Source organism: Trichoderma harzianum (genome assembly GCF_003025095.1).
Source record: "Trichoderma harzianum CBS 226.95 unplaced genomic scaffold M431scaffold_15, whole genome shotgun sequence".
NCBI lineage: Eukaryota > Fungi > Ascomycota > Sordariomycetes > Hypocreales > Hypocreaceae > Trichoderma > Trichoderma harzianum.
The window spans coordinates 830970-858739 of record NW_020209263.1 but is presented as its reverse complement, the minus strand read 5'-3'; the positions used below and the strand labels follow the sequence as shown (position 1 = coordinate 858739).

The 27770-nt window shown below is 50.8% G+C and overlaps 11 protein-coding genes across 11 annotated transcripts; 8 read left to right on the top strand and 3 right to left on the bottom strand.

Annotated features, from left to right (window-relative positions):
• Window positions 1-15: 15 nt before the first annotated feature.
• M431DRAFT_512487 (hypothetical protein) lies at window positions 16-2206 on the bottom strand. The gene is made up of 4 exons (XM_024919846.1): window positions 2189-2206; window positions 1982-2110; window positions 695-1921; window positions 16-621 (listed from the first exon to the last, which is right to left on the bottom strand). Exons 2-4 carry the CDS (start codon window positions 2106-2108, stop codon window positions 35-37), a joined length of 1941 nt encoding a protein of 646 aa, XP_024769961.1. The 5' UTR covers window positions 2109-2110; window positions 2189-2206; the 3' UTR covers window positions 16-34.
• Window positions 2207-2475: 269 nt separating this feature from the next.
• M431DRAFT_264961 (hypothetical protein) lies at window positions 2476-3275 on the bottom strand. Its single transcript, XM_024913896.1, has one exon. The coding sequence runs from the start codon at window positions 3038-3040 to the stop codon at window positions 2564-2566; it is 477 nt and encodes a 158-aa protein (XP_024769960.1). The 5' UTR covers window positions 3041-3275; the 3' UTR covers window positions 2476-2563.
• Window positions 3154-7453, top strand: M431DRAFT_512486 (hypothetical protein). Its single transcript, XM_024919845.1, has one exon. It carries the CDS (start codon window positions 3385-3387, stop codon window positions 7228-7230), a length of 3846 nt encoding a protein of 1281 aa, XP_024769959.1. The 5' UTR covers window positions 3154-3384; the 3' UTR covers window positions 7231-7453.
• A 930-nt stretch (window positions 7454-8383) lies between these two features.
• On the top strand, window positions 8384-8843 carry M431DRAFT_512485 (hypothetical protein; the record flags this gene model as incomplete). Its single annotated transcript, XM_024919844.1, has 1 exon — window positions 8384-8843. A coding segment is annotated over exon 1 (295 nt), but the record flags the coding sequence as incomplete, so codon positions are not given.
• Window positions 8844-8860: 17 nt separating this feature from the next.
• On the top strand, window positions 8861-9583 carry M431DRAFT_264902 (hypothetical protein). The gene is made up of 2 exons (XM_024913895.1): window positions 8861-9461; window positions 9514-9583. Exon 1 carries the CDS (start codon window positions 9033-9035, stop codon window positions 9435-9437), a length of 405 nt encoding a protein of 134 aa, XP_024769957.1. The 5' UTR covers window positions 8861-9032; the 3' UTR covers window positions 9438-9461; window positions 9514-9583.
• M431DRAFT_264888 (hypothetical protein) lies at window positions 9478-10326 on the top strand. The gene has a single exon (XM_024913894.1). It carries the CDS (start codon window positions 9678-9680, stop codon window positions 10038-10040), a length of 363 nt encoding a protein of 120 aa, XP_024769956.1. The 5' UTR covers window positions 9478-9677; the 3' UTR covers window positions 10041-10326.
• A 1141-nt stretch (window positions 10327-11467) lies between these two features.
• On the top strand, window positions 11468-12725 carry M431DRAFT_95735 (hypothetical protein; the record flags this gene model as incomplete). The annotated part of the gene is made up of 2 exons (XM_024924735.1): window positions 11468-12368; window positions 12430-12725. The coding sequence occupies 2 exons, from the start codon at window positions 11468-11470 to the stop codon at window positions 12723-12725; spliced, it is 1197 nt and encodes a 398-aa protein (XP_024769955.1).
• A 263-nt stretch (window positions 12726-12988) lies between these two features.
• Window positions 12989-14136, bottom strand: M431DRAFT_95682 (hypothetical protein; the record flags this gene model as incomplete). Its single annotated transcript, XM_024924729.1, has 3 exons — window positions 12989-13870; window positions 13930-14055; window positions 14110-14136. The coding sequence occupies 3 exons, from the start codon at window positions 14134-14136 to the stop codon at window positions 12989-12991; spliced, it is 1035 nt and encodes a 344-aa protein (XP_024769954.1).
• Window positions 14137-15027: 891 nt separating this feature from the next.
• Window positions 15028-18404, top strand: M431DRAFT_264680 (hypothetical protein). Its single transcript, XM_024913893.1, has 26 exons — window positions 15028-15130; window positions 15210-15220; window positions 15279-15322; window positions 15561-15573; window positions 15630-15658; window positions 15727-15747; window positions 15809-15847; window positions 15902-15925; window positions 16012-16023; window positions 16126-16162; window positions 16215-16259; window positions 16320-16380; window positions 16428-16459; window positions 16513-16527; window positions 16593-16604; window positions 16656-16852; window positions 16974-17013; window positions 17159-17291; window positions 17400-17448; window positions 17511-17582; window positions 17632-17636; window positions 17701-17762; window positions 17816-17884; window positions 17935-18075; window positions 18133-18159; window positions 18233-18404. The coding sequence occupies exons 1-26, from the start codon at window positions 15097-15099 to the stop codon at window positions 18284-18286; spliced, it is 1278 nt and encodes a 425-aa protein (XP_024769953.1). The 5' UTR covers window positions 15028-15096; the 3' UTR covers window positions 18287-18404.
• Window positions 18405-18854: 450 nt separating this feature from the next.
• Window positions 18855-22782, top strand: M431DRAFT_499713 (hypothetical protein; the record flags this gene model as incomplete). The annotated part of the gene is made up of 4 exons (XM_024917829.1): window positions 18855-18933; window positions 18985-19391; window positions 19450-19571; window positions 20475-22782. The coding sequence occupies 4 exons, from the start codon at window positions 18855-18857 to the stop codon at window positions 22780-22782; spliced, it is 2916 nt and encodes a 971-aa protein (XP_024769952.1).
• Window positions 22783-23871: 1089 nt separating this feature from the next.
• M431DRAFT_96127 (glycoside hydrolase family 47 protein) lies at window positions 23872-25705 on the top strand (the record flags this gene model as incomplete). The annotated part of the gene is made up of 2 exons (XM_024924789.1): window positions 23872-25524; window positions 25586-25705. 2 exons carry the CDS (start codon window positions 23872-23874, stop codon window positions 25703-25705), a joined length of 1773 nt encoding a protein of 590 aa, XP_024769951.1.
• Between the last annotated feature and the right edge of the window lie 2065 nt (window positions 25706-27770).

The following is a 27770-nucleotide window of genomic DNA, read 5'->3' as shown; positions in this document are numbered from 1 at the left end:
CAATTCAATTCATCCATCGTCTCTTCGTGATATCTCATGCTGAATTACCCTGTCCCATAAAATCAAGCATCCACTCGCGAATATCTGGCCCGCCAGTTCCCCCAACCGTTGATGTACGCTGCGCCAAATCTAGGTCTAAATCCATGGTCGGATACGCAAATCCCTCTTCCCAAAGTCCAAAATCCATGCCCGTGCTCACGCTCTCGTCATAAAATGGTTCGTTCAGTGCATCATTATTGACCGCTGGAAAGTTGAACGGTCCATTTGCACTGCTTACGGCGGTATTGTATGCTGTGATGGGGTATGGAGCCATCGATATGCGTGGCGTAACTGTTCCCTTGCCATTCATCGGAGTGGCAGTTTGAGAGACAGGCGTCATCATAGCAAATTGCTGCTGATGAGCGGTGGGAGAGAAAATACTCGAGCCCGAGTAGATGTTCGCCAGCAACTCATACCGAGCGCCCATATGGCTATTCCCTCGTTCGCCCATGTTCCTCAACAGGCCAAGCCCAGCTGCCATGGCCAAGTTGTTGGCGGCATTGTCAGGAAATGCCGTGCATACCATGACGAGCACGATTGTGGCAGAAAAGATGTGCTCCCCGTCCATGTAGCCATATGTTGCTAAAGACAGCAAGTTAGAAAGTCCGTGGTCAACGAACAGAAGCAAAGGGAGACATTTGTTTCTATAACTTACCCACCAAATCTCGTTGTGCCACAATGGCCATCATATTGATAACATCCTGCGCCGCTCCAATGCACATGTCAATAACTCTCACCGTCGTCTGCGAGAGCCCTTCTTTCCAGTCGCGCTCCTTCTCAGCCGGACCATCGCCGCTCCGAATCGCCTTCAAACGCTTCTGAACCACATGAAATAGCAGCGGCCGTACAGTCATGTTGATGCACTGATAGTAATGTGCAAATGCACCAACACTCTCGCGACTGAAAGTTAGCTGTGCAGGGTCGAAACGCAACTCATCGGGCAATTCGCGGTTCCATTTTGAAAGAGAAAAAATGATACTCTGGACTGACGCCATGAGGCTCTTGCCGGATTTTGGTGCAGATTTGTTTGATCTACGGTATATCGTCATGTGGATCTGGCCAAGAATGCGAGACAGCTCGGTGTAATGTCGCAGCACCACGGCGGGACAATACTCGGCATCCCCTGGGAGTCTCGAGGGCATGTCTACTCCGATGTCCTCATCCTGAATAGTGATGGGATTACCGGACTTGACGCACAGAATTCTGTCCAGGCTGTAGATAGACCACCAGACTCGACGACGATGCTCTCTCTCCGCCTTGTCCAAAACCGGACCTTGCTGTGAGCTGTAGTGAGGGCTCACTTCTTGATGCAGGCCAAGCGAGATGGCCATCCGCAAAGCTTTGCCAATATACTGGAACGCAGCATCTCGTCGATTCATGTTTTGCATGAAATAACCTGCAAGCGCCAAAGTCTCAACGCATAGAATAGACCCTTCTTCATGGGTCTCGGGAAGCAAGTTCAGCGCATCTCTAAAGTAATCGAACCCGGGAGGCCCTCGAAAGTCTACCCACTGATTCACCGAGTACAGTTGCCCAAATGCAAGAATAAGAAGCACCTTGGCGTATTCCAAGCACGCCGTCTTATCGGAGGGATCTGGCAATCCGCTATAAGCTTCAACAAGCAAGCGCTCAAACGAGTCCCTCGGATCGGTAAAGGCAAAAATGGTGCCGATATACATGTACTGTGCTGAAAAGAGCCGTCGTGCCATGTCAATAGGCGGCAGACGCGAGCGAATGCTGAACACGACTTGTCGCCGTGAAGGCAAAGCGTCAGGCTCATAGAAATTGTTCACCAAGTCGAGACTCCCATCATCACCCTGGAAGCCAGACAACTTTCTCACATTGCGAAGGAAGTTGTCTGCTGACGCAGGGCCCTGGAAACCTGGAAGAAGGTTAGATGTTAGAAGATTTCAGATCATGGAATATTGTAAGAGCTGCTCACTTGTGGAAGGGTTGTCTAGACTCAGTTGAGTAAAGGGCTCAAGTAGAGGCTGCTCATCTTCAAAGTCGTCGTCTTCATCATTGGAATTGCGGTGGCGGATCGTGGTAGTCGAGCCACTGGGCTGCATGCCTGCATAAAATGTCTTGTTAACAATATCCATCTTTTTGAGAGCTTGCATCAAATAAAAAGAAGCATATGTGGACTTACTGTCTAAGGCTTTTGCTTTCGCTTCGAGCTCTCGCAAATAACTATTTGACCAGAATTAATCTTCCTTTGATGCAGATAATGAGGTATCAATCAGACATACGATTCATTAACCAGAATCTTCCGCGCTCCTTCATAAACACATTTTAATCGAGAATCACGACATCTCGAGCATGTAGGCTTTTCCTTGGAGCAGTATGAGCGTCGCTGGCGACAGTTCAGACAACTAAATGAGAAGAATGCGAAATGAGTATATATCCCAAGTATGCATGCCGAGAAAAAGAGTCCACTCACGCAACTGGTCTTGAAGTAAACTGCTCCGCAACTTGCCCAGGTGAATCCTCTGGAGTTTCCATCGTATGACAAAATCTTTAAAGTCTATGAAATTGCAACACGAGTATCACCACTCGTAAATCTGCTTGACTCGGACGATCGCTGCGAGATGTGGGCCATCGAGGAGAACAAGGCCCTGTCGTCTTGCTGTATTTGACTCTTCCAGACCGAAGCGAGCTCCAGCATAAGAGCCTCAGCCTGATCGCGAGCCCGCTGATCGCAAAGGCCTCCGAAAACGCGACGGGCTTCTATCCCGAGATAGACGCAGACATCAATGATGGAAATCTGCCTACCCCAACTTCCTTCGCGCACACAGATAGAGAGCCAGCCGCACTCAGCCGCAGTCCCAGGTATCACAATCACCAGCCAAATGATAAGCCTCGTCGACAGGGCTGGATTCCCGGCAAAGGTGAGCCTTGCCTTGTTTCGTTCGGCAAAATCCAGTGTCACCTGCGTCGGGAAATCCAGCGTCATCTGCGTCGGGAATCGACCCCGACAAGACTCCTCATCTGCAGCGCACATTAACCTCTTCTTGGTTTAGACCAGCTCTGGCGATTCATTCCGGGGCTGCGACTCCATCTCGGGGACCCACACCGGCTGCCCACCGGATTTTGTACTTGCGCACTCGCGAATCAACGACCTTGGATGTTGCGTCTGGGGGAGCGCGGAGGAGATTCCGACATGCGGAGATGGAATGTGAGATCCAGCAGAGAGATGGAGACAAATTCAAAGTGTTGTGCACGCTCTCAACTTTGCCTCCTCATCTTCTTGGCAGAGAGAGAGAGAGCGAGCTTTGATATAAAGGACTAGCTGCTTGCTGCTCTGCTGTTGGACTTAATCAACCACAACACCCAATATACCCAACCATGGCCATCAAATCACTCCGTATCCGAGTCTCAATCGACAGAGGCGGCACCTTTACTGATGTCCACGCCTCAATCCCCGGCAGAGACGACATCATCCTCAAGCTCTTATCCGTTGATCCCGCCAACTACCAAGATGCCCCAACAGAAGGCATCCGGAGGATCCTGGAGCTGGTGACGGGAGAGCAGCTGCCGCGAGGCCAGCCCCTCGACCTCTTCCACTTTGAGTCCATCCGCATGGGAACCACCGTCGCCACAAATGCCCTTCTAGAGCGCAAAGGCGAAAAGGTCGCCCTCGTCACCACAAGGGGCTTCCGCGACCTTTTGGCCATCGGAAACCAGTCGCGACCGCAGATTTTCGATCTGTCAGTGTCACGACCAGAAGTTCTCTACGATCATGTAGTAGAGGTAGATGAGCGCGTCACTATGGAGGACTACACAGAAGACCCGGACTCCGTCAAAACCACCCCCACAGCCCAAGATTCACAGCTTGTTGCCGCAGTCACCGGCGAGACTATTCGGATCCTGCAAGAGCCTGATCTCACTGTGATCCACAAACAGCTGGCAGAGGTATGGAGCCAGGGCTTCCGCTCCATCGCCGTAGTCTTCATCCACTCATATGCCTACCCCAACCATGAGCTTCTCGTCGGCAAGCTCGCTTTGGAGATGGGCTTTTCCGTCACCTTGTCATCAGAACTCCAGCCTATGATCAACGTGGTGCCACGAGGAACGTCTGCCATTGCAGACGCCTACCTCACTCCTATCATCAGAAAATACATTAGTTCCATCGAGGCAAACTTCCGCGGCGGATTCTCTTCTGCAGACACCAGAATCGAGTTCATGCAGTCAGACGGAGGCTTAGCGGATTACCGCAAATTCAGCGGCCTCAAGGCCATCCTCTCAGGCCCTGCGGGCGGTGTTGTTGGCTACGCCCAAACGTCGTGGGACGAGGAGGAGAAGCGGCCCATCATCGGCTTCGATATGGGCGGCACATCGACAGACGTGTCCCGGTATGCAGGTGTCTATGACCACGTCTTCGAAACCACCACAGCTGGCATCTCTATTCAGTCCCCGCAGCTCGACATCCACACAGTCGCCGCAGGAGGCGGTTCTATCCTCTCCTGGAGAAACGGCCTCTTCAACGTGGGCCCCGAGTCTGCATCTGCTCATCCCGGCCCAGCCTGTTACCGCAAAGGCGGCCCATTGACCATCACAGACGCAAACCTGTTCCTGGGCAGAATCTTACCAGAGTACTTTCCCAAAGTATTCGGCCCCAAAGAGAATGAGCCGTTGAATCGCGAAATCGTCGAGCTCAAGTTTACCGAGCTCACAAATGAGATCAACAAGGACAGAAAGGCCTCTGGGCTCTCCCTGTTCTCGTCGGAAGAGGTGGCCCTCGGATTCCTGAAAGTTGCCAACGAGGGCATGGCGGGACCTATTCGTGCTCTTACAGAGGCTCGTGGCTACGATGCCGCAGACCATCATCTTGCCTGCTTTGGTGGTGCCGGCGGACAGCATGCTTGTGCGGTAGCCAACGTCCTGGGCATTTCTCGAATCATCATGCACAAGTACTCTTCCATCTTGTCTGCATACGGCATCTCATTGGCAGATGTCGTTCACGAGACGCAACGCCCAGCCGCGATAGTCTATAGCTCAGAGACAGAGAGCGAAATCCGATCTCAGCTCGAGGGTCTAGCCCGGCAGGCAACAGATGCACTCGTGAGCCAGGGATTTTCAGTGCAACAAATCACACACAATTCTTACCTCAGCATGAGATACGCCGGTTCAAATAGCTCTCTCATGATCCTCAAGGGCCAAGATTGGGATTTCAAGCGGGAGTTTGAAGATGCTCACAAGCGCAGCTTTGGATTCCACTTCCCCGAGAAGGATATTATTGTGGACGACATCCGCATCCGAGCTGTCGGCGGAACCGGCGCAAAACAGACTAAGACTCCGTTTGCTCAGATGAACAAGATTCAGAGCCTCCGTCTCCCTTCACCCAGCGCAGATGGATCAAATCCAGTATACTTCGAAGGCGCTGGACGTGTGGACACCCCTATTTACGAACTTCAGAAACTCCCAGAAGCATCTCGAATTGCCGGTCCTGCACTCATCATTGACAACACTCAAACCATTGTCGTTGCTCCCGGAACAACAGCCACGATCCTAGACAGCTACGTCGTCATTGACGGTGCGCTGAACACCAAGGGGTCCAAGACAAACGGCGAACAGGAAGAGTTTAGTCCAATCAAGCTCACAGTCTTTGGCCATAGATTCATGGGCATCGCAGAGCAGATGGGCCGCACGCTGAGGCGAACTGCCGTATCAACCAACATCAAGGAGCGTCTTGATTTCTCATGTGCCATCTTCAGCCCCGACGGTGGCCTCGTCGCAAACGCACCTCACGTGCCTGTCCACCTGGGATCTATGCAGTTCGCAGTCCAATACCAACACCGCCTTTGGGAGGGAAAGCTCCGTGATGGAGATGTGCTCATGTCGAACCACCCTTCTTGTGGTGGCACGCATCTCCCCGACATTACAGTCATCACACCCGTCTTTGATGGAGACAAGCTTGCTTTCTATGTTGCCTCTCGTGGCCACCATGCTGATATCGGCGGTATTCTTCCAGGCTCTATGCCCCCTACCTCGTCAGCTCTCTGGCAGGAAGGTGCAGCTATTCAATCTACCAAGCTTGTCAGCGAGGGCCGTTTCAACGAAGCAGAGGTGGTGAGACTATTACTAGAGGAGCCTGCCCAATACGAAGGCTGCTCAGGCACCCGAAGACTGCAAGACAACATCTCGGACCTCAAAGCCCAAATCGCCGCCAACGCAAAGGGCATCTCGCTGATCAAGGGTCTCATTGAAGAGAATGGCCTGGCTTCTGTACACAGATACATGTATGCCATTCAGCACACCGCAGAAGATGCCGTCCGTGCTTTGTTGAAGGACACGCGCGCCAAGTATGGCTCTGAGCCTCTTGTTGCGACTGATTACATGGATGATGGAACGCCCATCCGTCTGTCTATTAGTATTTCCCCTGATGGATCTGCCGTCTTCGACTTCACGGGTACCGGGCCTCAGGTATTGGGTAACACAAACGCCCCCATGGCCATCACGCACTCTGCCATCATCTACTGCCTGCGTTGTCTGGTATCATCTTCCATCCCCCTCAACCAAGGCTGCCTGTCACCCATCAATATTGTCATCCCGGAAGGCACCATTCTGAACCCCGGAGACGGTCTCGCTGTTGTTGGTGGCAATGTGCTAACATCCCAACGCGTTACCGATGTCGTCCTCCGCGCATTCAACGCCTGTGCTGCCAGTCAAGGTTGCTGTAATAACCTCACATTCGGCACCGGTGGAAAGGATCCCAACACAGGAGAGCATAAAGAGGGCTTTGGTTACTACGAAACCATTGCTGGCGGATCCGGCGCCGGGCCTGATTGGATCGGACAGAGTGGCGTCCACACACACATGACAAACACGAGAATCACCGACCCCGAGGTTTTCGAGAAGAGATATCCGTGTATCTTGCGGCGCTTCGAGCTACGCAAAGGCTCAGGAGGAAAGGGTCGCAACGGAGGCGGCGACGGAACCGTTAGAGAGATTGAATTCCGTGTTCCCGTGCAATGTTCTATCCTCAGCGAAAGAAGATCTCGTCGTCCTTATGGTATGGAGGGCGGAGGCGACGGCGAGGCTGGTCTCAACAGCATCAAGGTTACAGATGCGAAAACAGGGCTGAAGAGAGTCATCAATCTGGGAGCAAAGGCCACCACACGACTCAGCGCTGGAGAGAGCGTCGTGATTGAGTCTCCTGGAGGAGGTGCTTGGGGGCGAATCGAGGCATGAGCAGAAGAATATGTACCAATAATTCATTGCATTGGGTTTGTTAGTATGGCATGATAAACAAGGCTATCATTAGTAGAATCCTGGATGTCGGATATCTGCCAGATATGTAATAGAGTTTCTTTGCTTTTTCGGAGTAACGTGCACTTTTTTTCGTTGGTGGAATAAACTCTCTGCTCTACAGCTAGATCAGATAAGAAAGCCACGAGATGGATCTGCAAACTTGAACCCACTGCTTCCCACAGAATAAACACGAAACGCCAAAATAGAGACGTGGGTAGATCACGATGATCGTTGGGTAGCAATTAAAGGACAGAGAACCCGAGGCAGAGAAGATTTCAAACACCTGTGCCTTACATAATACACCTGCTGAATGTACTCGTATGCACTTATTCATTTTACGGTCTTGCCTTTTCTGCCCTCCGCTTGGGTAGGTAGTTGGAAATGGAGGCAAAAAGTCAGCACTGTGTTAGTGTTGGTACCAGTATTACTCTGCAGCACTAACAGCAATTCGCCAACTCAGGCTAGCCGTCGATAATTTCACGCGAGATCTCGGAGGGGCCCGAAAGCCGCTAGAATGCTGATGATTTGCTCGTACGCGAGGCGGCCCAAGCTCTGCTGTTGAGTTTCAAGAGCAACGTGGTGCGACATGATTGTGTTTGCCGCCCTTGAAAGCATGAGCCAGAAGGGCGAGCTGCATTGTTGTTTTCGGAGCAGATCAAAGCAAAGGATGAGACAAAGAAGAAAAGCAGATGATCGCAGGTGATTCGTTCACGTGCCTCGTATTTTCTAGCCAGGGTGAACAGAATTCATCCTAGACCATCCAAAGATCCGAGTTGAATGCGATGGAACACACAAGAATTGGATCATCTTTTCAGGCTCATTCAGGCACCGTCAAAGCGCTCGCTAAAGTGCTGCACTAAAAAGTTAGCGGCGTGGCCTCTGCCCAGTAATTTTGCCCGCTAGCAAACCAAGTGCCAGGCACCATGCAGGAACAGACTCAATGGCCACCAATCAGCTGCCGGCAGGAAATGAAGGCATTTTAAGGTGCACACCAAAGGAGCGGCCGCAACAACCCCTGATGGGTCTTTTTTCTCTTCAACTTCTGCATCGCATGTACTTGACCATTATGGTTTATATGTAGAGGTACATACAACATCGGCCGCACAAGGGTGCAGCAGCACGTTTGAGCGAGGGCATGACATCGCGACGAGTCAGGCTTTCTTTCTCTCTTCTGCTTGGACCCTGGACAGCCAGGGGGGATGAATCGGTTCTGAACAGTATTGCGGAGGAGGGGCTCGCTTTGGACCGTCGAGCGCAGATCGCTCTGCTCCAGCTAAGAAAGATCTGCCCTGTCAGCCCGTATTTGGATGAATGGAGACGGCAATGTGACCAAGAAGAGGCGGCTGCAGCGGTTGGGCTGGGACAACACGACTTGGAACGATATTTTGCTAGGGATGGCGGTTTTGGTTTGGCGATGCCTGCAGAACTGACATGAGACTGTAATACTAGCTGAGGTGATCAATTCATCTGGGAGGACATGGCGAGGTTAACATGCGGAGTAGGCGGTCAAGATACGAAACGAGAAAGGGAATAAAGAACACACTCGACTCATGGAACTGAAAGGAATCAAATCAAACAAAACAAGAGGTGAAACCGCGGCATCCTCAACCGCATTAACTTTGCCCTCTGCGACAAGCCTGGCAAAAATTTGGGCCCGGCCTCGTACGAAGTACCAAATATGACACACCTTAATTTCATCTGCGTCCAAGCGCGACTAAACCCCAGGTCGTGTCTACCTGCTGATGCCACCATGCCCCCCCGATCCCATCATGTCTCCTCTACCTGCACGGCCATCGATGCCGGCCCCATATTTGTTTGGGTGGCACTTGAGAGCACTATTGGCTGCTTGTCTTGGATCAGTCGCCCTCCAAGCCAGTCCGCCCTGCGATGGCGCCTTAGCTGGGCTGGGCTCGTTTTTCTCAAATCGTTTTGTTTCGCCTCCTCGCTCTTCTTTCTTCTCCTTCTCCTCACCATCTCCTCAAACGTTTCTGCTCGTTTCACAAACTCCATCAACAAAAGACTTCGTTGGCAAAGTCTTGTCCATTCCTTCACTTGACGCATCTCTTGGATATCGATTGTCCATTATTATACGCTCATCACACTCATTTACATCACGCAACAACAACAAACCACATACCACACCATAACCGCTCCCTCCAGCGCATCTCAAGGTTGGCAGCACACACATCGTTCTAGACGGTGTCATTTGCTAACTACTCGCAGTATTTCGAACATTTCGAGTGAATCACTCCAGATATCCATCATCTTGCTTGATTCTACTGCTATACTAGCGCTTCACTTTCACCCATCTCTTCGCGACGCTTAGATAGCCTGTGCGCAGACCACACCAAAACATCAACAAAAACACCAAACCTCGAAGAATCAAGATGAAGTTCTCCATGTTCGCCGTCGCCGTTCTGCCGGCTCTTGCTCTCGCTCAGTCAACCACCACTGAGACGTCGACGACCATCCTCACCAAGACTGTCACTCTCAAGAAGGTCCACACTGTCACTTCTATTTCCACCACCGCTGCTCACAACACCACCACTGCCGCTGCTACCACCTCAGCCAGCCATCAGTCTGTCGGCACTGCTGTCAGCTCGACTGCTTTCCACCCTACAACTGTTGCCACCTCTGGCGCCCCCATCGCTACTGTTACCAAGGGCCCCCAGAACGCTGGCGTTGCTCTTGAGGCTAGCAAGATCGCTCTGGCTGGTGTTGCCGGCATGATCATGGTCGCTTTCTTGTAAACCCCTGCGGCTTTGCAATGTATGGAGTGTGGACATCTAAAGAGGATGATGTGGATTGCTTCTTGATCCACTGAAGCCATCTTGACTTCTTCGCTCGTTTCTTCGTTTTCCTTTGTCAGCTTGAAACAAAAAATCCATTCTTCTGTATGACAATCTACGAATATCTACGACCCGCCGACGACTTGGCAACGTGCTTCCGCTGGAAAGGGACGGGTTCTTTTCGTCCACAAAGGCCTGGCGGTCTAATTCATTTCTCATTTTACCCTTTTTGCCTGTGTTTACGCGCGCCAATGGCGCTGCTGAGCTCACAACCCCTATTGATGATTTACTTCTTGGATATCCTTATTGTCCTCGCTGCCCCTACTCCATCATGAAGCAGACGCTGGCTGCAGGTTATTCCCACCAGTGGAGTTGACTCGCCCTTCAAGCAAAAGTCAGTTGGTGTCTCTTCAGATGGTTGGGGAGCAGCACCCAGTGTGTGCGAGCGCGCTGGCTGGGATCTAACTTCAATTCAATTACCATTTTCACCCCAACTTGTTTCTGTCATCACCTTGCACTAGGCGATTCTTCCATTCAAAAATCTTTGGATCTGATACCATGGGCATACATTCAGCATGCTGATGTACTTCTATTTCACGGGTGAACGGGCACTTTTTCGCTTCTGTTGGTGATACCCCTTTTATATATTGGTGATGAGATGGTCGAGGCTCGGTGAAGTCTGAAGCGATATTTCTCATGCACCGCTTGAGAAGAACTCGCACAGCTGTACTGTTGTTCTCGACTTGATGGCTTGTAGTCTTGGCGTACGTCCTCTGGGGTTTCATTCGGATGCTGGAGTTTTGGGGAGAGGAGGCTTGGTGTTACTGTGAATAAGGAACTACAATACATACACATTGCCGTAGATTGCACTTTTGTGATTTGTTTGCCATCATTTGACTGTGACTGTGAAATGCTTTAGACCTCCAAAACGGCTACTAAATATGGCAAGATATCGGCGCATTCAGGGCACTGATTCGGCGCATTTGGCCGCTCCACCAATTCCACAGAGACAGTAAAAGCCCAGTCTTGAATGCACAACCATTATAAGAGAATCAAAAGCATAATACGCCATATGGCATGAAATTAAAAGTCAAGGTGTCATAATTGCCGACTCAAAAAGGCTTCTTCATGACTGATTAATAAAGAGAAATCCCTATTGGCGCACCCGGGCCAAGTCGCCGGCTTGCGGCGCAACGATGCGGGTCCCATCGGCTCTCCAACTTTTTCTCCAGAGCTCTTCACTAATCAACTAATTCATCTTCCATCACCCACAACTTCACCAGGCGGGATTCTCGGAAGAGCTCTCGCACCCAGAAGCTGCAGCCTCGATACTCTGCATACTCACAATGGCTTCAATAGCTCCATCGCTGCAGCGAGCCCAGGCGCCCATGCGAAGGGCTCTGGCCGCTTCTCCCGCCCTCCGATCGTTCGCCACTCTCCCCGACGCCAGCGAAGCTCCCAAGACCTCCCGACCCCGAACATACTTCAAGGATAAGACTGTTGCGCCCTTCTCCGACTTTGTTGCGACGTCGTCTCCCGCGCAGGCTCTGTCGCCCAGCGATGCGTACGCTCTCAAGACGGCCGAAGTCGGCCCTGCAGGCAAGAAGAGAACCATTACACGACTGCCCGAGTGGCTCAAGACGTCCATCCCCGCGGGCAACGACAACTACAAGAAGATCAAGAGCGATCTGCGCGGCCTAGGTCTGCACACCGTCTGCGAGGAGGCGCGATGTCCCAACATCTCCGAATGCTGGGGCGGCTCCGACAAGAACGCCGCGACGGCCACCATCATGCTCATGGGCGACACATGCACTCGCGGCTGCCGGTTCTGCAGCGTCAAGACGAGCCGTGCTCCTCCTCCTCTGGATCCCCACGAGCCGGAGCACACTGCAGAGGCCCTCGCACGATGGGGTCTTGGATATGTCGTGTTGACGAGCGTGGACCGTGACGACCTCCTCGATGGAGGCGCCCGACACTTTGCGGAGACAATTCGCAAGATTAAGCAGAAGAAGCCTACATTGCTCGTCGAGGCACTGACGGGAGATTTCGGCGGCGACTTGGACATGGTTAAGATTGTGGCGGAGAGCGGGTTGGATGTGTATGCACACAATGTCGAGACTGTGGAGGGCCTGACGCCGTATGTGCGCGATCGCAGAGCCACGTTCCGCCAGAGCTTGAAGGTGTTGAATCACGTCAAGGAAGTGAGGGGCAACGAGGGCATCATCACCAAGACTAGCATTATGCTTGGTCTGGGAGAGCAAGAGCACGAGGTCATGGATGCTCTCAGAGGTACGTCTCTGATTTCAAATCAGAAACCAAGAGAACAAGCACGATATCTAACAAACAACAGAACTACGAAAGGCCAATGTTGACGTCGTTACTTTTGGACAATACATGCGTCCCACCAAACGACACCTCAAGGTCGAAAAGTACGTCACCCCAGATGAGTTCGAGATGTGGCGCCAGCGTGCTCTCGACATGGGCTTCCTCTACTGTGCAAGTGGACCTCTTGTTCGGTCATCCTACAAGGCCGGCGAGGCGTTCATTGAGAACGTTCTCCGAAAGAGAGCTGGTGACAAGGCTGCCGCTATTGCGGGTGAGGGTCTTGGCAAGGCGGTGGCACTTGATGCTACGAAGACGCAGTAAGATACTTATACAAAGAAGAAACAATCATTTGCTTGGGAACAGGGCGTTTTTTGCGAGGACGGATTCCTATTTAGAGGGTTCACGATTCAACGATTGAAATAGCGAGAGTCTTCAACAATGGCTCTTATAGATGCTGTAGAATTATCATGTACCTAGGGGTTTAATATATGAGTATCGTCCCTCTCTGAAAAGAATCATCAACAATGCAATAATGTAAGATGGCTGAGCAAGATAGAGGGGGTATCAGCTCTATTCAAGCAAAATTACTCGTTATCCCATATCCGCTTCAATGCCGTCAACGCAATATACATGGCCTCCTCCGTCCGAATCGTTCTGCTCCCTTGATTCGGCATCACGTCAACCCAGTGATCAAACAACTCCCTCGTTTTCCCACCCTGGATGCCCATCCCGCCAAGCTCCTCATCATTCATCGCCGCGTACTCAATGCCGCGTGGGCCACCAAACACAATGAGAACGTGGTTAAACTGCACACGCTTGCCATATGGAAACTCTTTACCCACGGGAGATCCTCGCTCAGACGTGCCGATGCTGACGTCGTATCCACCCTCGTAGGGAGACTCGGTGAAGACGGCCGAAAGGGAGTTTGCCTGTCGGACGGTGTAGCCCCAGTAGAAGCCGGCTTCCGTGCGAGGCGCATGGGGGTGAACACACTCTGCAGTCTCAGACCCGTCTTCCGAAATCTTGAGCGTGACTCTCGTCTTGGGAGGAATGTCCTCTTTGATCTCGACGGGCTTATCTAGGCCGATTTCTACCAACGTGCCATCGCTCGACTTTGTCATTCCCGCAATGGTAACTCCTTCTCTGTATATCATCGACTCCTTGATATGCGGGTGGTGCGGCGTATCAAGACCAGGTAAGGACGACGTCAATCGCAAGTTGGGATGCAGAGGGAAAAGCGCCTTGCGCATAAACGGCGGCGCTTCAAGATATGACAGCACATGCGTCAAGAAGTGGCACGGGTCTGTATCTCCGGTGTAGACAGATTTATCGGTGTTGTGCGGGCGAGTGTTGACGGGAGAGTCGTCAAAGACAATGACTTCGTCGATGGAGAAGATGGCGAGAGCGCGGGCAATGCGACCCGGCACAGCGATCCGCTGCTCGGCCGTGGCTAGGCTGGAGGCATTCTGTCAGTAAGTCTGTTTTCTGGAACTGAATAGTTCAAAGTGAAAGGGGAATTAAATACATACGTCGCGATTGTGCTGCTGGGGAATGCTACAGAGACAGTCCATTCCCTTCCCTCTGAAGCTTGGAGACTGACGGGGCGGAACGCCTGCTGAGAGTTACCGCCATTGTGGGCAGTTTTTCTCTTCTGTATGCTCAATTAGAATTCAGTTTCGTCTTGGAAATACTCAAGAAATAATACCTTTGCCTCGCGCTCTTGATATGACATGGCGAATGTATTTTTTGTCACTGAAGTATGCAGCTCATATGCCTGTCAAATCTCGGCTCAAAATATTTCGATGGTAGTATTCTGCCGGCAGCTGGTCCACTTTATTTTATACCGCCTACTGCTTCTGTAACTGCATCATCATCGGTCGTCGCTCACCCATTCTGATGCATTCGTTTTCTTACCCTATAGGAGTTGACGTTAGAGCAAGTATGGTAAACCAGATCATGCAAATATCGTGGCCACCGAAAATTCGAGCGGGAGAGAAAATGATATTCCAATGATTGTATTTGTTCATGTCTGTTAAATGTGTCGAGCAACTGATGTATCCTAAGACATCTCTGACATTTTCAGGTTGGGGAATCACGATTTGCTGGACAATTGGTTTTATGGGCAGCCAAAATTCATTTGAAATAGGACCAGCACAAATTCTTGTATAATTCATTCTACGTTAGTGATAATCAACAGCTATCCAGTGGCCACAGTCAGCCTGACATACCAACAAGCACGTCAACGATCAAAGAGTATACTCACATTCCGTCATCGGCCTTGACCGCCTTCTATATAAGGATCAAAATTGGCAGAACGCCCCTCCATCCGCCCCTCCATTGGAAGTTTTGTTCCATCTGGGAAGTACCTCTAGGTATTCCTTTGGCTGGACATTTGGTTTGTAGATGGGGTGTTTTGTCCTTGAATCTTTGTTGTCCTTGGTATAGATAAATTTGTATATATGGAAAAAATTGACTTGTTTTGCATAAGCTTGCGAGTAAAAGATGTACAGTTTTGGTGGTTGGAAATTCTGCATCTCTGACTTTTGGCGCTTGTACTTCAGGAACCAAGCTAGCTCCCTGTCCATCAAACTTCGACGCCGATCCTGCGTTTTATATTCCTCCTAGAACAGTCACAGGATTCTCTCTCGCCCTCTTGCTCAACACCACAGACAATTGTCTTCAGCCGCACATCATGCCTATCAAGGTTGTCCTGGGAGCCCAATGGGGTTTGTCATTGCCTTCCCTTGCTTGGTGCCCCGCGCGGGTTGTAACGCAGGCGTCTCGTCACTAACTGCGTTTCCATAGGCGATGAAGGAGTGCGTCTGACCATCTGATATGTCATATTGAACTGTCAACTGACCTATTAAACGTCAGAAAGGCAAATTAGTTGATATTCTCGCACCCGAAGCTCAACTCTGGTACGTTCTTTACGGGGAAGCAGGTTGTTGTTTGTGTTGTTGTTTTTGTTTCTGGATATGAGTGAGAGCTAACAGAGGGCGAATATGGCAAGGAGTCGAATATTATGCTAGCAATATGGTATCACTCTGGACCATATTTCACCCTCTGTTTATGTTTTTTCTGTATATTCAGGAACTGCATCTTACTCCCTCCTAGCAAGTTCATTTTCACGACCAATAGACGCTGACTTGATGATAGCGCGAGGGCCGCTGTAAGCCAAATACCCTATGCAACGGCGCATACAAAAATACTGAACCGAGATTCCAGGGAGGTCATAATGCAGGTCATTCTATTGTGTGAGTCTGGCACACCGTGCTATTCTGCTACGATTTATGAACTATATCGCTGACTGCCATCGCCACAGCGCCAACGGTGTCTCGTACAGGTATGCAGACACCGAATCAAAGCGCCGGTTGTCGACTAAACGAATAATTGACCTTCAATAGCTTTCACCTGCTCCCTTCCGGTCTCATCAACCCGAACTGGTACGTTGTCGACAATTGCCCACCTTTGACGAGCAGACGCTGACTTGACGGTAGCATGAACTTCATCGGCTCCGATGTGTAAGTCGCTTGAACTCACTTGTCTGAAAGACGAGTTAGTGTTAAGCAAGCATTGAACTTGTACTAACGGCATCCGCCTGCGACAGCGTCTTCCATGTGTGAGTCTCACAAATCCAGTGTTCCGTGCCATCATGCCGCCCAGCTCAACATGCAATCCGCTTGGCGTATCAATGCATAGTTGCAATGCTAACCATTTCTAGCCCTTCGTTCTTCTCAGAGTTGAAGCAGCTTGAAGAGGTAATTATTAATCTGGAAGCTCTCAAGAAATCATTGCTGACATCAGAAATAGAAAGGACTTCCCAATGTCTATGATCGGATCCTCGTGTCTGACAGAGTCAGTGATCCACGCAATGCTCCTGCGCCTGTCATGCACTTGCTAAGTTGTTACACCTAGGTTCATATCAACTTTGACCTTCACGCCGCCGTCGATGGCCTCGAGGAGATCGAGCTAGGAGGTAAGCGATCTATAACCAGTTTTCGTGTTCACGCCTAACTTAATCAGAGCGCAAAATCGGCACCACTGGCCGCGGAATTATAAGTTCACCTTGTTCACATCCTTAACAACATAAGCTAACATTACCGTGAACGGACCCTCATACAGTGTAAGCATTTATTCATAGTATCGTCCGTGAAAGCAGTACGTTTATACTGACAGTGAACTTGATAGACCAAGGCCGCAGTAAGCATTTAAAACCCCAGAGCACCAACTATGTCACTAAACCGGGACTAGAGAAGTGGAATCCGTTTGGCCGACGTCTTCGACCAAGAACTCTTCGAATCAAAACTGCGTCGACTGGCACATGGCTACAAGGCCCGTTACGGCGATCTGCTCAAGTACGATGTCGAGGAAGAGATTGAGAGATTCCGAGGATACCGTACGGAGCTCGCAAAGTATGCCATTGATGGCTTGAGCTTTATGTATTCTGCGTAAGTGACCTTTGGGGCGCGATATCGAGAGAAGCAGAGGAATGGATCCATATACAGGATAGTTCCTTGGTCTTTCAACGAACCTTTCCCCATAAATATGACAAGAAGCTAACCTTTATAGTCAAACGAGCAACATGAACATCATTATCGAGGGTGCAAATGTTCGTCTTCAGCTCCCAGCAAGTTGGTTATTTACTAACCTGACCGGGCTGGTAACCTGCCTATCGTCATGTACTTGAAGCTCTTAAACTCTACGTTAAGGCTTCGGGGTATGACCAGGTGGTTTACTTGTCTTGGTACCAACAGGCCGTAATGCTCGATCTTTCGATGGGATCATACCCCTATGTTACTTCATCCAACACCGCAATTTCTGGCATCATCGCCGGCTTGACGCTCAACCCCAAGAACATTACAGAGACTATCGGCGTGGTAAAAGCCTGTAAGTAATATGAGTATTCAACTGGGCCTTTTAGCCAGTAATCATATCGAAACACCCCCTTACTCCTCACCACCCGCAGTGGTTTGTAGCAGATGCTGATGACTGTAGACACCACGCGTGTTGGCGCGGGCGCTTTCAAGACGGAAGATCTCGAAGAGTACTGTCACCCTATCACTATTCAGCTTTGGAATCGAAGCAGACTGACCATGTGCGCAACAGGGTCGGATCAAAACTCCAGGAGGTGGGCCGAGAATGGGGAACATCTACAGGCCGAAAACGCCGCTGTGGCTGGTAAGCCTCTCTCTATAAAAAAATATTGGGTGCATAGCTAATTGTGTAGGCTCGGTTTGTCAACACCTCGCCCTATTTTCAGTATCAAAATCGGTCGATACTTACTTGGACTTTATAGATCTCGTTGTTGTCAAGCACGGCCACATGGTCAACTACTACACTGCGTTGAATTTGACTAAAGTAAGCCTTGCAAGAACTACTCTAAGGAAATTAAATGTTAACGCTTGACGTAGCTCGATGTACTTGATTCCTTCGAGACAATCAAGATAGCCATTGCGTACAAAGATAAGAGCACAGGCCAGGTAGGAAGCCGTTGCTGTCTGAGGTCTTGAGGCAACGCTGATAGTATTAGGAACTTGACTATTATCCTGCGGACCACAACATACTAGATAACGCCGAAGTCGTTTACCACGAAATGCCTGGGTGGAACAAGCCGACGACCAACGCCCGAACATACGATGAGCTTCCCAAGCAGGCCCAGGACTACATCGAGGTACATCTATTTTCAACCAGAATTGGATCTGATCATATTTACTGACTGTCTGTTTAGTACATTGAGAAGTTTATTGGAGTAAAGGTTGGTTAGCTCCTTTGCCTAAAGTGGCTTCGTTTGCACCGGCTTCAAAGAAGTGTGCACTAACTTTGAGCAGGTAAAATGGATCGGCACCGGTCCTGACCGTGAGGCTATGATCACACGTAACTAAGTGATCCGGTGAGTTGCTTTATATTTGTTACCGTGACGAAGTGGACTTTGGAAGCTTTTCGGCGCATCAAGCGCTTGAAGCTCGTAACCGAAGCACTGTGATCGGTGTATACTCCGTATAGAGAATCGATAGTACGCAACCCAATAGATGAAAGTTTTTCGCTCTTATTATCCCACATACGCTCTAGATAGATTGTATAGCCTATGATAATCGTTGGTAGCTGTAACATGAAACAATGAATGAATTCGACCTCTCATCAACCGTATGGGATATCATGCTGCTGGCTCATGTTAAAAAAATTAGTCATCAAGTTGCCTTATTTGCCCATCCTTTGATGTGTCCAGTGACATTCTTAGAGGACCTAGCGCGCCAAGGTACCTGGAATATTACGCCATAGACCTAGCCGTGGCGCTGTACCACCAATTACTCAGCAAACATCCATTGATCAAGACATTGAGGCGAATGCGCAAGCTGGCCTCGTTCAAAGAACCTTCAGTCACCAACAACAGCAGAGTCGCAACCACAGCAATCAATAGAATCGTCCGGAATCTACGAGCGCATCTTTACAATGAGCGGCCCTATCAACATCGGATCAGACGGCGAGTGGCAGTCGCTGCTGTCGGGAACCACCGTCGTCGTCGCAGATTGTACGGTATCTCGTCCGGTCTTGCGCCAGCCCGACTAACAAAGCATCACAGTCTACGCCGATTGGTGCGGTCCCTGCAAGATGATTGCGCCGCACTTTGAGCGCCTCTCCAAGGAGCACTCGCGCCCGAACAAGGTGGCCTTTGCCAAGGTCAACGTCGACAACCAAGCCAACATCGCCCGCACCCAAGGCGTCACTGCCATGCCCACGTTCAAGATCTTCCACAACGGCACGGCCGTCGAGACCATCCGCGGCGCGAACCCGTCGGCCCTGACCGAAGCCATCACAAAGGCCGTCTCGCTCAGCGACGGTGGCAAAGTCGAGGACGTATTCAAGACTCCCGGCAGGACACTCGGCGGCGAGGGTCCTATCCCCGGCCAGGGCCGTCACTGGAGCGTGACGCTGTTGCTCAACATCATTATGATGTTTGTCGGGCTGTATCTCACGTCTTTATTTTCGGCACGTAACAAGGAAGCGTAGGAAGAGAGAGGTGCGAATTTACTGACTGGCGAGCCAGATTGATTCGTACAAGGCGGCGGAACAGTCCATGTTCAATCCGAAGAGACAGCAGCCACCGTTGAAGCCGGCATCGGCTGGAGGGCCGGCACCAGCAGGAAGCGCCCGGGCGCAACAACAAAAGTCAGCCATTAGGACACTAGCTGATTTGTGATTTGTTATAATGCGATGGAAGTTGAATGGTCGGAGAAGCTGTCTGTGATTCTGTGCGTGAGCGTTCTCTACCTACACTGTGTTAGCTATGCCAGCATACGAGGGACTATGCTGCTATATAATTTAGCGACAGCTATTAGTAGCAACCCATAATCTGATTTTGAAACCGGGAAGGAAAAGACAAATACATGTTTGTTTTAACGACCCCGTTGCAAGCAGCAAAATCCTTTGAGGGCAAAGAGGTCGGCCCGAGTCAGCTATCTAACGTAGTATCGCTCCGTATAATACATAGCCATTCTGGGTACGCCGGCTGATATAGGAAAACCCTAGGCAAAACCCTCTGAGAAAGAAAAAACCTAGGAACGCAAAGAGTACTTGGGGTGGATTCTATTGGAGAGAGGGTTTTTCTTAGGCTTTTCCTATATCAGCCGGCGTACCTAGAATGGCTATCTATTAGGCCTATACGGAGTGATAGAACGTTCTATGAGGAAGAAGCAACATGAGTGGCATTTGATGTCGGGTGTTAATGTCCATCTTGTTAAACTGGTTCAGTGGGCCTAGCGCTGATTGACCTCTCACATGCGAGCTATCTCCAATCATAGCATCACGTGACTGCGACAGCTTGAAAAAGTTCAAGAAACCTTCATCTTTTGAACAAGCAGCAGCTCTTCTCTCGTGCCCAAATTGTGTACAAAAAAAGAAGATGCTGTCATTAAATGGGCTCAAGAATGCTTGCCCAAAGTGCAGCTACACATATCTTTTCACAGCACCAAGGCAGTTTTCTTCAGCATCAGTGCGAAGAACAGCTGCCCCACGCATACAAATTCAGCGAAGCTCTCATCAACTAAGCAGACGATGTTTTTCCTATTCCAGGGTTGCTCTTCATGAGCCAACAGGTGTATCAAGAAGCCAATCCTTGGAGGATATTGAAAAGGTTGTTCGAGAAGCGAAACAGCGCTTTCGAGACACACTTCCGAAGGGCTATCTCAACGATGAGGAGTATGCGCTCTACGAACGGCTTTATGGCCCACCACTTCGTGAGACTGCTCCTGAAGATGTTGGAATTCCAACTCATGCCGATATGGGCGGCCAGTCATCACGAGTGAATGATGAAAGGACGTTGTTGCGGCAATTGGAGGAAGGGGGCTTTGAGGAAGTCACCTACGAACTGCCTTACCAGCAGAGCGATGTTGCGGAGGCAGCTTCAGAGTCTGATCAACCGTTGGCATCTGATTCTGCACTAGACACTATTGAAGAGTCACCAGGATACGTCGATGTTGTGGCGAGAAACCCAAGGGAGCATGATGCATTGCAAAGATTGATGCAAGACTTCAAGGCCGCGCAACAAAAACAAATTGAGGATGAGATTGCAGCAGCGAGGGAAGAAGCCGAAGCAGAGCAGGAAGCATATGAAATGGACGAGGAGGATGAACTATTTGAGGAACCAGACCAGACTACGGATAACCTGGAGAGGGACATGAGCCTGGGCGAGACACGACGATTCCATCCTTTCACTTTGCAGGGCAGATTCCATGGAAGCCCAGTCGAAATTGCACTACCTCAAAGCGCACTCGTTACACCTATTCGGGACCTTTTGGATCGAACTCATTTGAGCCACGTCAAGACGGCCGCCGAAGCAGCCTTTGGCGGGCAAGGACTGCCGACTTCACCATCAACACCGGAAGGAAGAAAAAACGGGCAGATGGGTGGCGTTGGTTTGCCCCCTGATCAGAGACACATGACGGAAATTGAGGCAGATGCGTTCCTAGCTGGTTATCTCCCCCCTGCTTATGCCTCTGTCACCTCAGTCTTGCGAGAAGTGCGGAAGCGGCTAGGCAGTGACTGGATTCAACAACGTCTCAAAAAGAAGGAAAACGCAGGGCTCAGTGTATTGGATGCCGGAGCTGGCGGTGCTGGCCTCGTTGCCTGGGAGCAAATCCTCAATACGGAGTGGGATCTATTAAGAGAAAAGGGCGAGGTAGCAGGTTCGCAGCCCCCAGGGAGGAAAACCGTCATTACTGGATCAGATCGTCTGCGTCACAGACTGAAAAGCTTTCTCCACAACACAACCTTTTTGCCTCGATTGCCAGATTATGAACACTCAGGAGAGATGCAAGGTGAGCATCTCGATGCTGGCAGTAAGCCGCAGCCACGGAAAAGCTATGATCTCATCATCGCTTCTCATCTCTTCCTTAAGGAGAAGCAGGATCATTACCGTCAAGCCATCTTGAACAACCTCTGGACTCTACTCAATAAAGATGGCGGTGTGCTCATCGTTATTGAAAAGGCCCATCCCCGAGGATTTGAAGCTGTCGCCCATGTCAGAGATACGCTTCTGAAGCAGTTTCTCTTGCCTCAAAGCGGCGAGCCCAGTATCCCGACAGAGGAACTGAACCCAGCATTCCACAAGGAGCGAGAAGCTGGTCATATTATTGCACCATGCACCAACCACGGGACGTGCCCTATGTACAAGGAAGCTGGCAAAAGCAAGGGTCGCAAGGATTATTGCTACTTCAACCAGCGATTTACACGGCCCACCTTTTATACCAAGATGCTGGGCAACAGCTCAAACAACCAGGGCGAAGTAGAGTTTAGCTATGTGGCGATACAGCGTGGCCGCTCAAAGAAAGACCAGCTTCCAGGATGGAAGGCCACTGAACTGGCATTTGCCGGATACGAAAACGCCCAGGAAAATCCAGACATGCAGACATTGCCCAGAATGGTCTTGCCGCCATTAAAACGCAAAGGTCACGTCACTCTGGACGTCTGCACGCCTGAAGGCAAGATTGAACGATGGACGGTGCCCAAGAGCTTCAGCAAGCTCGCCTACCACGATGCAAGAAAATCGCACTGGGGCGATCTCTGGGCCCTGGGTGCCAAGACGAAAGTTTCTCGAAGCGTGCGAGTGGGCAGCGGAGTAGATGATGGAGGCAAGCGAGCCGAAGGTGGCAAGAAGCCTCGCAAGGTCGAGATTACAATGGACGGAGGCCGTCTGTCGGCAAACGAGAAGAATGCGCGCAAGGAACGCCGGACCAAGGGCAAGCGGGCTAAGCAAACCGACCTGATTAAGGAGATTTTGGAGATGGAGGACCTGGAAGAGCAAGAGATTGAGAAGGAGATGGACTCAGAGGTGGAGGAAGAGCTGAGGTTGGAAGAGGAAGACAAGCGGAGGAAGAGGTGATGGATAAGATGAAAGTGTATGGTTATAAAGGCACATTGTATAACATGGATGGGACCAAACTGTATAATAGTCTGAGCATTGTCACGGAGATTTTATGAGACATTTATGGATTACAGAACAATTGACTGGGCAGATCGCGTCTTTTACCATCACAAGCTTTGCAGATCAAATTAGTCTGCCAACTTGAGCTGATCATTAGCAGCGGCCATCTTCATCTCAACTCCACTGTTATTTTTGGGCTGGCGGGGGGACCCTGAGCTGGAATAGGGAATTAAGCGTGCCGATTAGGCATAGTGGGAGCCAAGCTTGCCAAGGTCAGGGACCGACCCGCGCATGGGCTGAAACAAGCAACTGAGCAATCCATGCTGTAATGGACTGGATTGATCCTGCAAACGCTGTAATAAACTGATGCGAAGATTTACTGCCTGTATTCCTGCAGATAATATTACACATCAATAACACATACATGCAGCCTCATTCAATAGTTGGGAAAAAAGAATTAAGAATAACCGCGCTGTTTAGGCTAGTTTCAGACAAACTATAATTCATTCGTCGGGACACGAAAGGGATATATATAAATAGCCTGGACTAGATACGAGTCCTAGATTGATTCCCCATCTGGAAGCTCGCGCGCCGTTCAGGAGAGGGGGGGCGAGCTTGAGTCGAAGGGGGCCTGGAATTCGAAATTGACCATGGAACTAGTATCAGCAATGCAGCGCTCCAAGCGAAATCGGGGAGTTGGCAGGCACAGATGTGTCTGTCTATTCCTGGTTTATATGTAGGGAGTCATGCGGAAGAACGCTTGAGGTAGAGTTGTTTAGTTGTTTAAAACTCTATTCTACCTTGTAACTATTTTGTGCTTCCTCTCGTCTCATGCCTTTTGCTTCATACAGCGTTGAAGGGGGTCGGTTTGGAATAGCGTGCTAATAGGCGTGTCTCTCATTCTGTCTCATCAATTTCCACCAATTTTTTATCCTTCGAATACGAGGACTGGCATCTTCTTTTTTTTTTTTTTTTTTCATGTCCCATCTTATCTAGGCTTGGTTGGTTGGGGGAAAGTCGCGCCTCGCGCAAAACCTCTGTATCACAATGTTTCCCGGCCGCCCACGAATTGTCCGCAATGGCATCCTCTTGATGGCCGCCATCCTGACATTATGGCATCTCCAGCTCCTGCCCCGGACGGCATCAACGGCATCACCAGAATGGGTCAAGCTTGAGCGCTTCATGAACCACAACGCGTCTTCCAGTCGGTATCCCGAGCCCAAGTCCAGCTTCGACTGGAGCAGCATCAAATTCCGCTATCCTCCTCACAACTCCACACGGCTGCCAGCTCAGGGCAAACCTCTCCCCCAGATTCAGCACCATTTTTCGGGAGTCGAATCAGCAGCTGCCGCTAAGCAGCGGAAGCAGAGGCTGCTCGAGGTAAAGAAGGTCTTTCTGCGGGCGTGGCAAGGATACAAGAAATTCGCCTGGAAACAGGATGCCCTGCTTCCCATTAGCGGCGGTGGGAGAGAGCAGTTCTCGGGCTGGGCAGCGACGCTCGTGGATGCCCTGGACACGCTTTGGATCATGGGCCTGCGGGATGAGTTTGACGAGGCGGTGGCGGCGGTGGCAGAGATTGATTTCGGGTCCTCGACAAGCAACCGCATCAATATTTTTGAGACAAACATTCGCTATCTGGGCGGCTTGCTGGCGGCGTACGATCTAAGTGGAAGGAAAGTGTTGCTGAAGAAGGCCGTTGAGCTGGGAGATCTCATCTACGCTGGATTCAACACCAAGAACGGCATGCCCGTCGACTTTCTCAACTTTCACTCGGCTAAATCGGGAGAGGGCCTGATGGTCGAAGGCTCAGTTGTATCTGCTTCACCGGGAACACTCTCTCTAGAGCTGGCGCACCTGTCCCAGGTCACAGGAGACCCGAAATATTACAGCGCCGTGTCGCAGGTCATGGATGTGTTTTACGAGGGCCAGAGCCAGACCAGCGTTCCGGGGGTTTGGCCGATGAGCGTCAGCATGCTGTCCAAGGATGTAGTCCACGGCGGCACCTATACACTTGGCGGCTGTGCTGACTCTCTGTACGAGTATCTACCCAAGATGCATCAGCTGCTACGAGGCGGCGAGCCCAAGTATGAAATCATGTCCAAGACGTTTCTCAAGACTGCGGATAAACATTTTTTGTTCCGTCCAATGCTACCAAAGGAAGACGACATCCTCATGTCTGGCAACATCAATGTCGATGAAAAGGGCAATCCAGTGTTGGACCCAGAAACGGAGCATCTGACCTGTTTCGTAGGGGGAATGTTTGGCCTGGCAGGCAAACTCTTCAACAACGCAGACGACGTCGAAACAGGCATCAAACTGACCAACGGCTGCATCTACGCATACCGCGCCTTTCCCACGGGCATGATGCCCGAGAGAATCGACCTGGCGCCATGCAAAGACCGCTCTCACTGCCCCTGGGACGAAGATTACTGGCTGCAGGAGCGCGACAGGCGGCCTGAATGGAAGACGCATCTGCCCAAGGGCTTCACCACCGCCAAGGACCCGCGATATCTCCTTAGGCCGGAGGCCATCGAGAGCGTGTTCTACGCATACCGAATAACAGGACGGCGAGGATTCCAAGACGCTGCGTGGGACATGTTTACGGCCATTGCGAAGGGGACGCAGACGGCGTATGCGAATGCAGCGGTGCTGGATGTAACGATTGCGGATGGAAAACTGCCGTTGGAGGACTATATGGAGGTGAGCCATGCTCTTTCTGTCATTTCTCTTGTCTTTATACTAACCGTGATCCTTGGTGTAGAGTTTCTGGCTCGCCGAGACGTTGAAATACTTTTACCTCGTGTTTACGACGCCCGACATCATCAGCTTGGACGACTATGTCTTGAATACCGAGGCCCATCCATTCAAGCTTACGAAATGAATGAGTAAGCATATCTACGAGTACAGTACAGTACAGTAGAGAAGCGTAGCCAATCACGAGCTGAGGACGGTCAAGGGATTACATCACAGCGATGAGACAGCCTGGTACTCTGTATCCAGATTATTCTGCCACACAAACAGGGATCAGAAAAGCTAAACGTGCGGTTCTCTAGACCAGCGTGTTGCTTCATGTTTTGGACCAGTAGAGTAATGATCAGCAGCAGCATTTGCTCAAGCTTCTAGACTAGATGAGAGGATGGTTGAGTTATGTCAGTTTAGGTGGCGATGTATACTAGCCGAACTAGGTAGGTCTGTATTAACATTTGTGCGGTCCCCAATGGCGGCGTGCTGCCTCGAAAGGAAACTCTATCAATGTCGGCCATGGAAATTCTTCTCCATTGAGCGATGATACGCATGCATACGGAAGGCTCTCCGTACGCCAATCGCGAGCCCACGATGGCGAGACGCATAGATCGAATCCAGCATCGGAAGAATGGGTAGTTGGGACTGTTTTGGAAACAAGGGCCTACTAGGTACTAGGTAGTAAGTAGGCAAACGCAGAAAGCAGCAAGCAAGCCGCTTGTACCCATCCGTGCCGGTTGTAGATGCAGATGTAGATTGTAGATGCCGGCTTACGGTAAAAGGACGAGATGTCATGCGGAAGCTCCTCCGCTCACCAATCACGCGCAGGCGACACGGGAGATGGGCTTCCAGCCAAGCCAGCCTACGGAAGACCTTTAGCTTGATGCTTTTCAACAACACCGTCGAACGACACACACACCGAGCCCGGCTCCTATGATGGCTGATTGACTTCCAGTCGATCTGATCGGCACACGGCATACTCTCCGAACGTAATGCTAGTACATACGCCAATGACGATGGGCAGCATACAAGTACCGTTGTGAAGGAATGTGATTGGGGTGTGGAGGTTCTCCGAATCTCTCCAGCGTGGAGATGACGTATGTACCAAAGCCAGATCGCCGCGCACGCGTCCTTTCTTCTTTCTCTTTTTTCTTTTTTTTTTTTTTTTCTCTTTTTTTTTCCCCTTTAATTGGGCTTTTGAAGAACTTCCAATGGCACCAGCAGACGCCCTTTCACAAGTTCCTGCACGGATACAGTTTCCATCTATAAGGTACCTAACTGGATACGAGTACATACCATGCCGTGTGCAAACGTCTACCGCGTTCTCATTATGCTATCAGAATAAAAGAATCCCCTCCGGCGCCCGGAGCAGCTCCGCAGAACGCGAGCAAGTGGCGAAGACTCCGCCATGCGCGTGCCTGGAAAACGAAAAGCCAGATACTGCCTCGACAACGATGATCCCGCACGGGCTGACGTCAAAGGCAGCGCCTGCCTTGGATGCCATTATTCGGAAACAGTCACACAGTGTGGGCATTGCCGGGACCCCAAAGTTTCGGCGGCCGGAGCTTCTGGTCCGGACTGTGTCGCGAGCCGCCAACGCGCCACACGAGTTTTCTCTTGTCGGCCGTTTCTGCGCACATCATCTCGAGCGGCACGCAGGCGGAAAGTCAAAAATCGCAAGCCATTGGCCAATCAGCGCGGATCACGGCCAACTTTGGCACACGATGGGCCAAGTGGCGTTGGTTTTGTCTGTGGCGGTGCATGTGCGTCTCCCTCTGGGGCGCTTTAACAGCCGTGATGTCGCGAATCCTGATTGCTGCCAGCCACGCTGCTATCCGCTGCCATCCGCCCAAGTACTCGCTGGAAAGAAATCATGCCTGCCAGACCTGCGGGTTTGCTTCTCAGATAAAATGAAGCCGCCGCATTGAACGGCATGGCGAGTAGTAGTTGCAACTGTCGTTTAGAAACCCGTCCGTCTCACCTCCCATCCATCGAGATACTCGCATAGGTACCAAACACACAGCGGCGGCAGAAGCAGAAGCAAGTAGCTCCAGATGAAAAGCCCCGCCGGTTCCTGATCAAGGCGAAGCTAGTTTTCCCAGAACAACTAGAATTGGAGCGTTGACGAAGGCGATATGACGAATTGGTCCCCCCCCATACCTTAACATGCAGCCTGCTCCAGCTTAGTACCTACATATAGTAAG

Bases quoted from the DNA above. Each gene is read 5' to 3' on its own strand.
- M431DRAFT_264902 (XM_024913895.1), top strand. From the start codon at position 9,033: ATGCCACCATGCCCCCCCGATCCCATCATGTCTCCTCTACCTGCACGG.
- M431DRAFT_264888 (XM_024913894.1), top strand. From the start codon at position 9,678: ATGAAGTTCTCCATGTTCGCCGTCGCCGTTCTGCCGGCTCTTGCTCTC.
- M431DRAFT_264680 (XM_024913893.1), top strand. From the start codon at position 15,097: ATGCCTATCAAGGTTGTCCTGGGAGCCCAATGGG. The intron at 15,848-15,901 runs GTACGTTGTCGA...ACTTGACGGTAG, and splicing joins GGTCTCATCAACCCGAACTG to CATGAACTTCATCGGCTCCG. The intron at 16,260-16,319 runs GTCAGTGATCCA...TGTTACACCTAG, and splicing joins GGATCCTCGTGTCTGACAGA to GTTCATATCAACTTTGACCT.
- M431DRAFT_264961 (XM_024913896.1), bottom strand. From the start codon at position 3,040: ATGTGCGCTGCAGATGAGGAGTCTTGTCGGGGTCGATTCCCGACGCAG.
- M431DRAFT_512486 (XM_024919845.1), top strand. From the start codon at position 3,385: ATGGCCATCAAATCACTCCGTATCCGAGTCTCAATCGACAGAGGCGGC.
- M431DRAFT_512487 (XM_024919846.1), bottom strand. From the start codon at position 2,108: ATGCAGCCCAGTGGCTCGACTACCACGATCCGCCACCGCAATTCCAAT. The intron at 1,922-1,981 runs GTGAGCAGCTCT...ACCTTCTTCCAG, and splicing joins TCTAGACAACCCTTCCACAA to GTTTCCAGGGCCCTGCGTCA. The intron at 622-694 runs GTAAGTTATAGA...TGCTGTCTTTAG, and splicing joins GGCACAACGAGATTTGGTGG to CAACATATGGCTACATGGAC.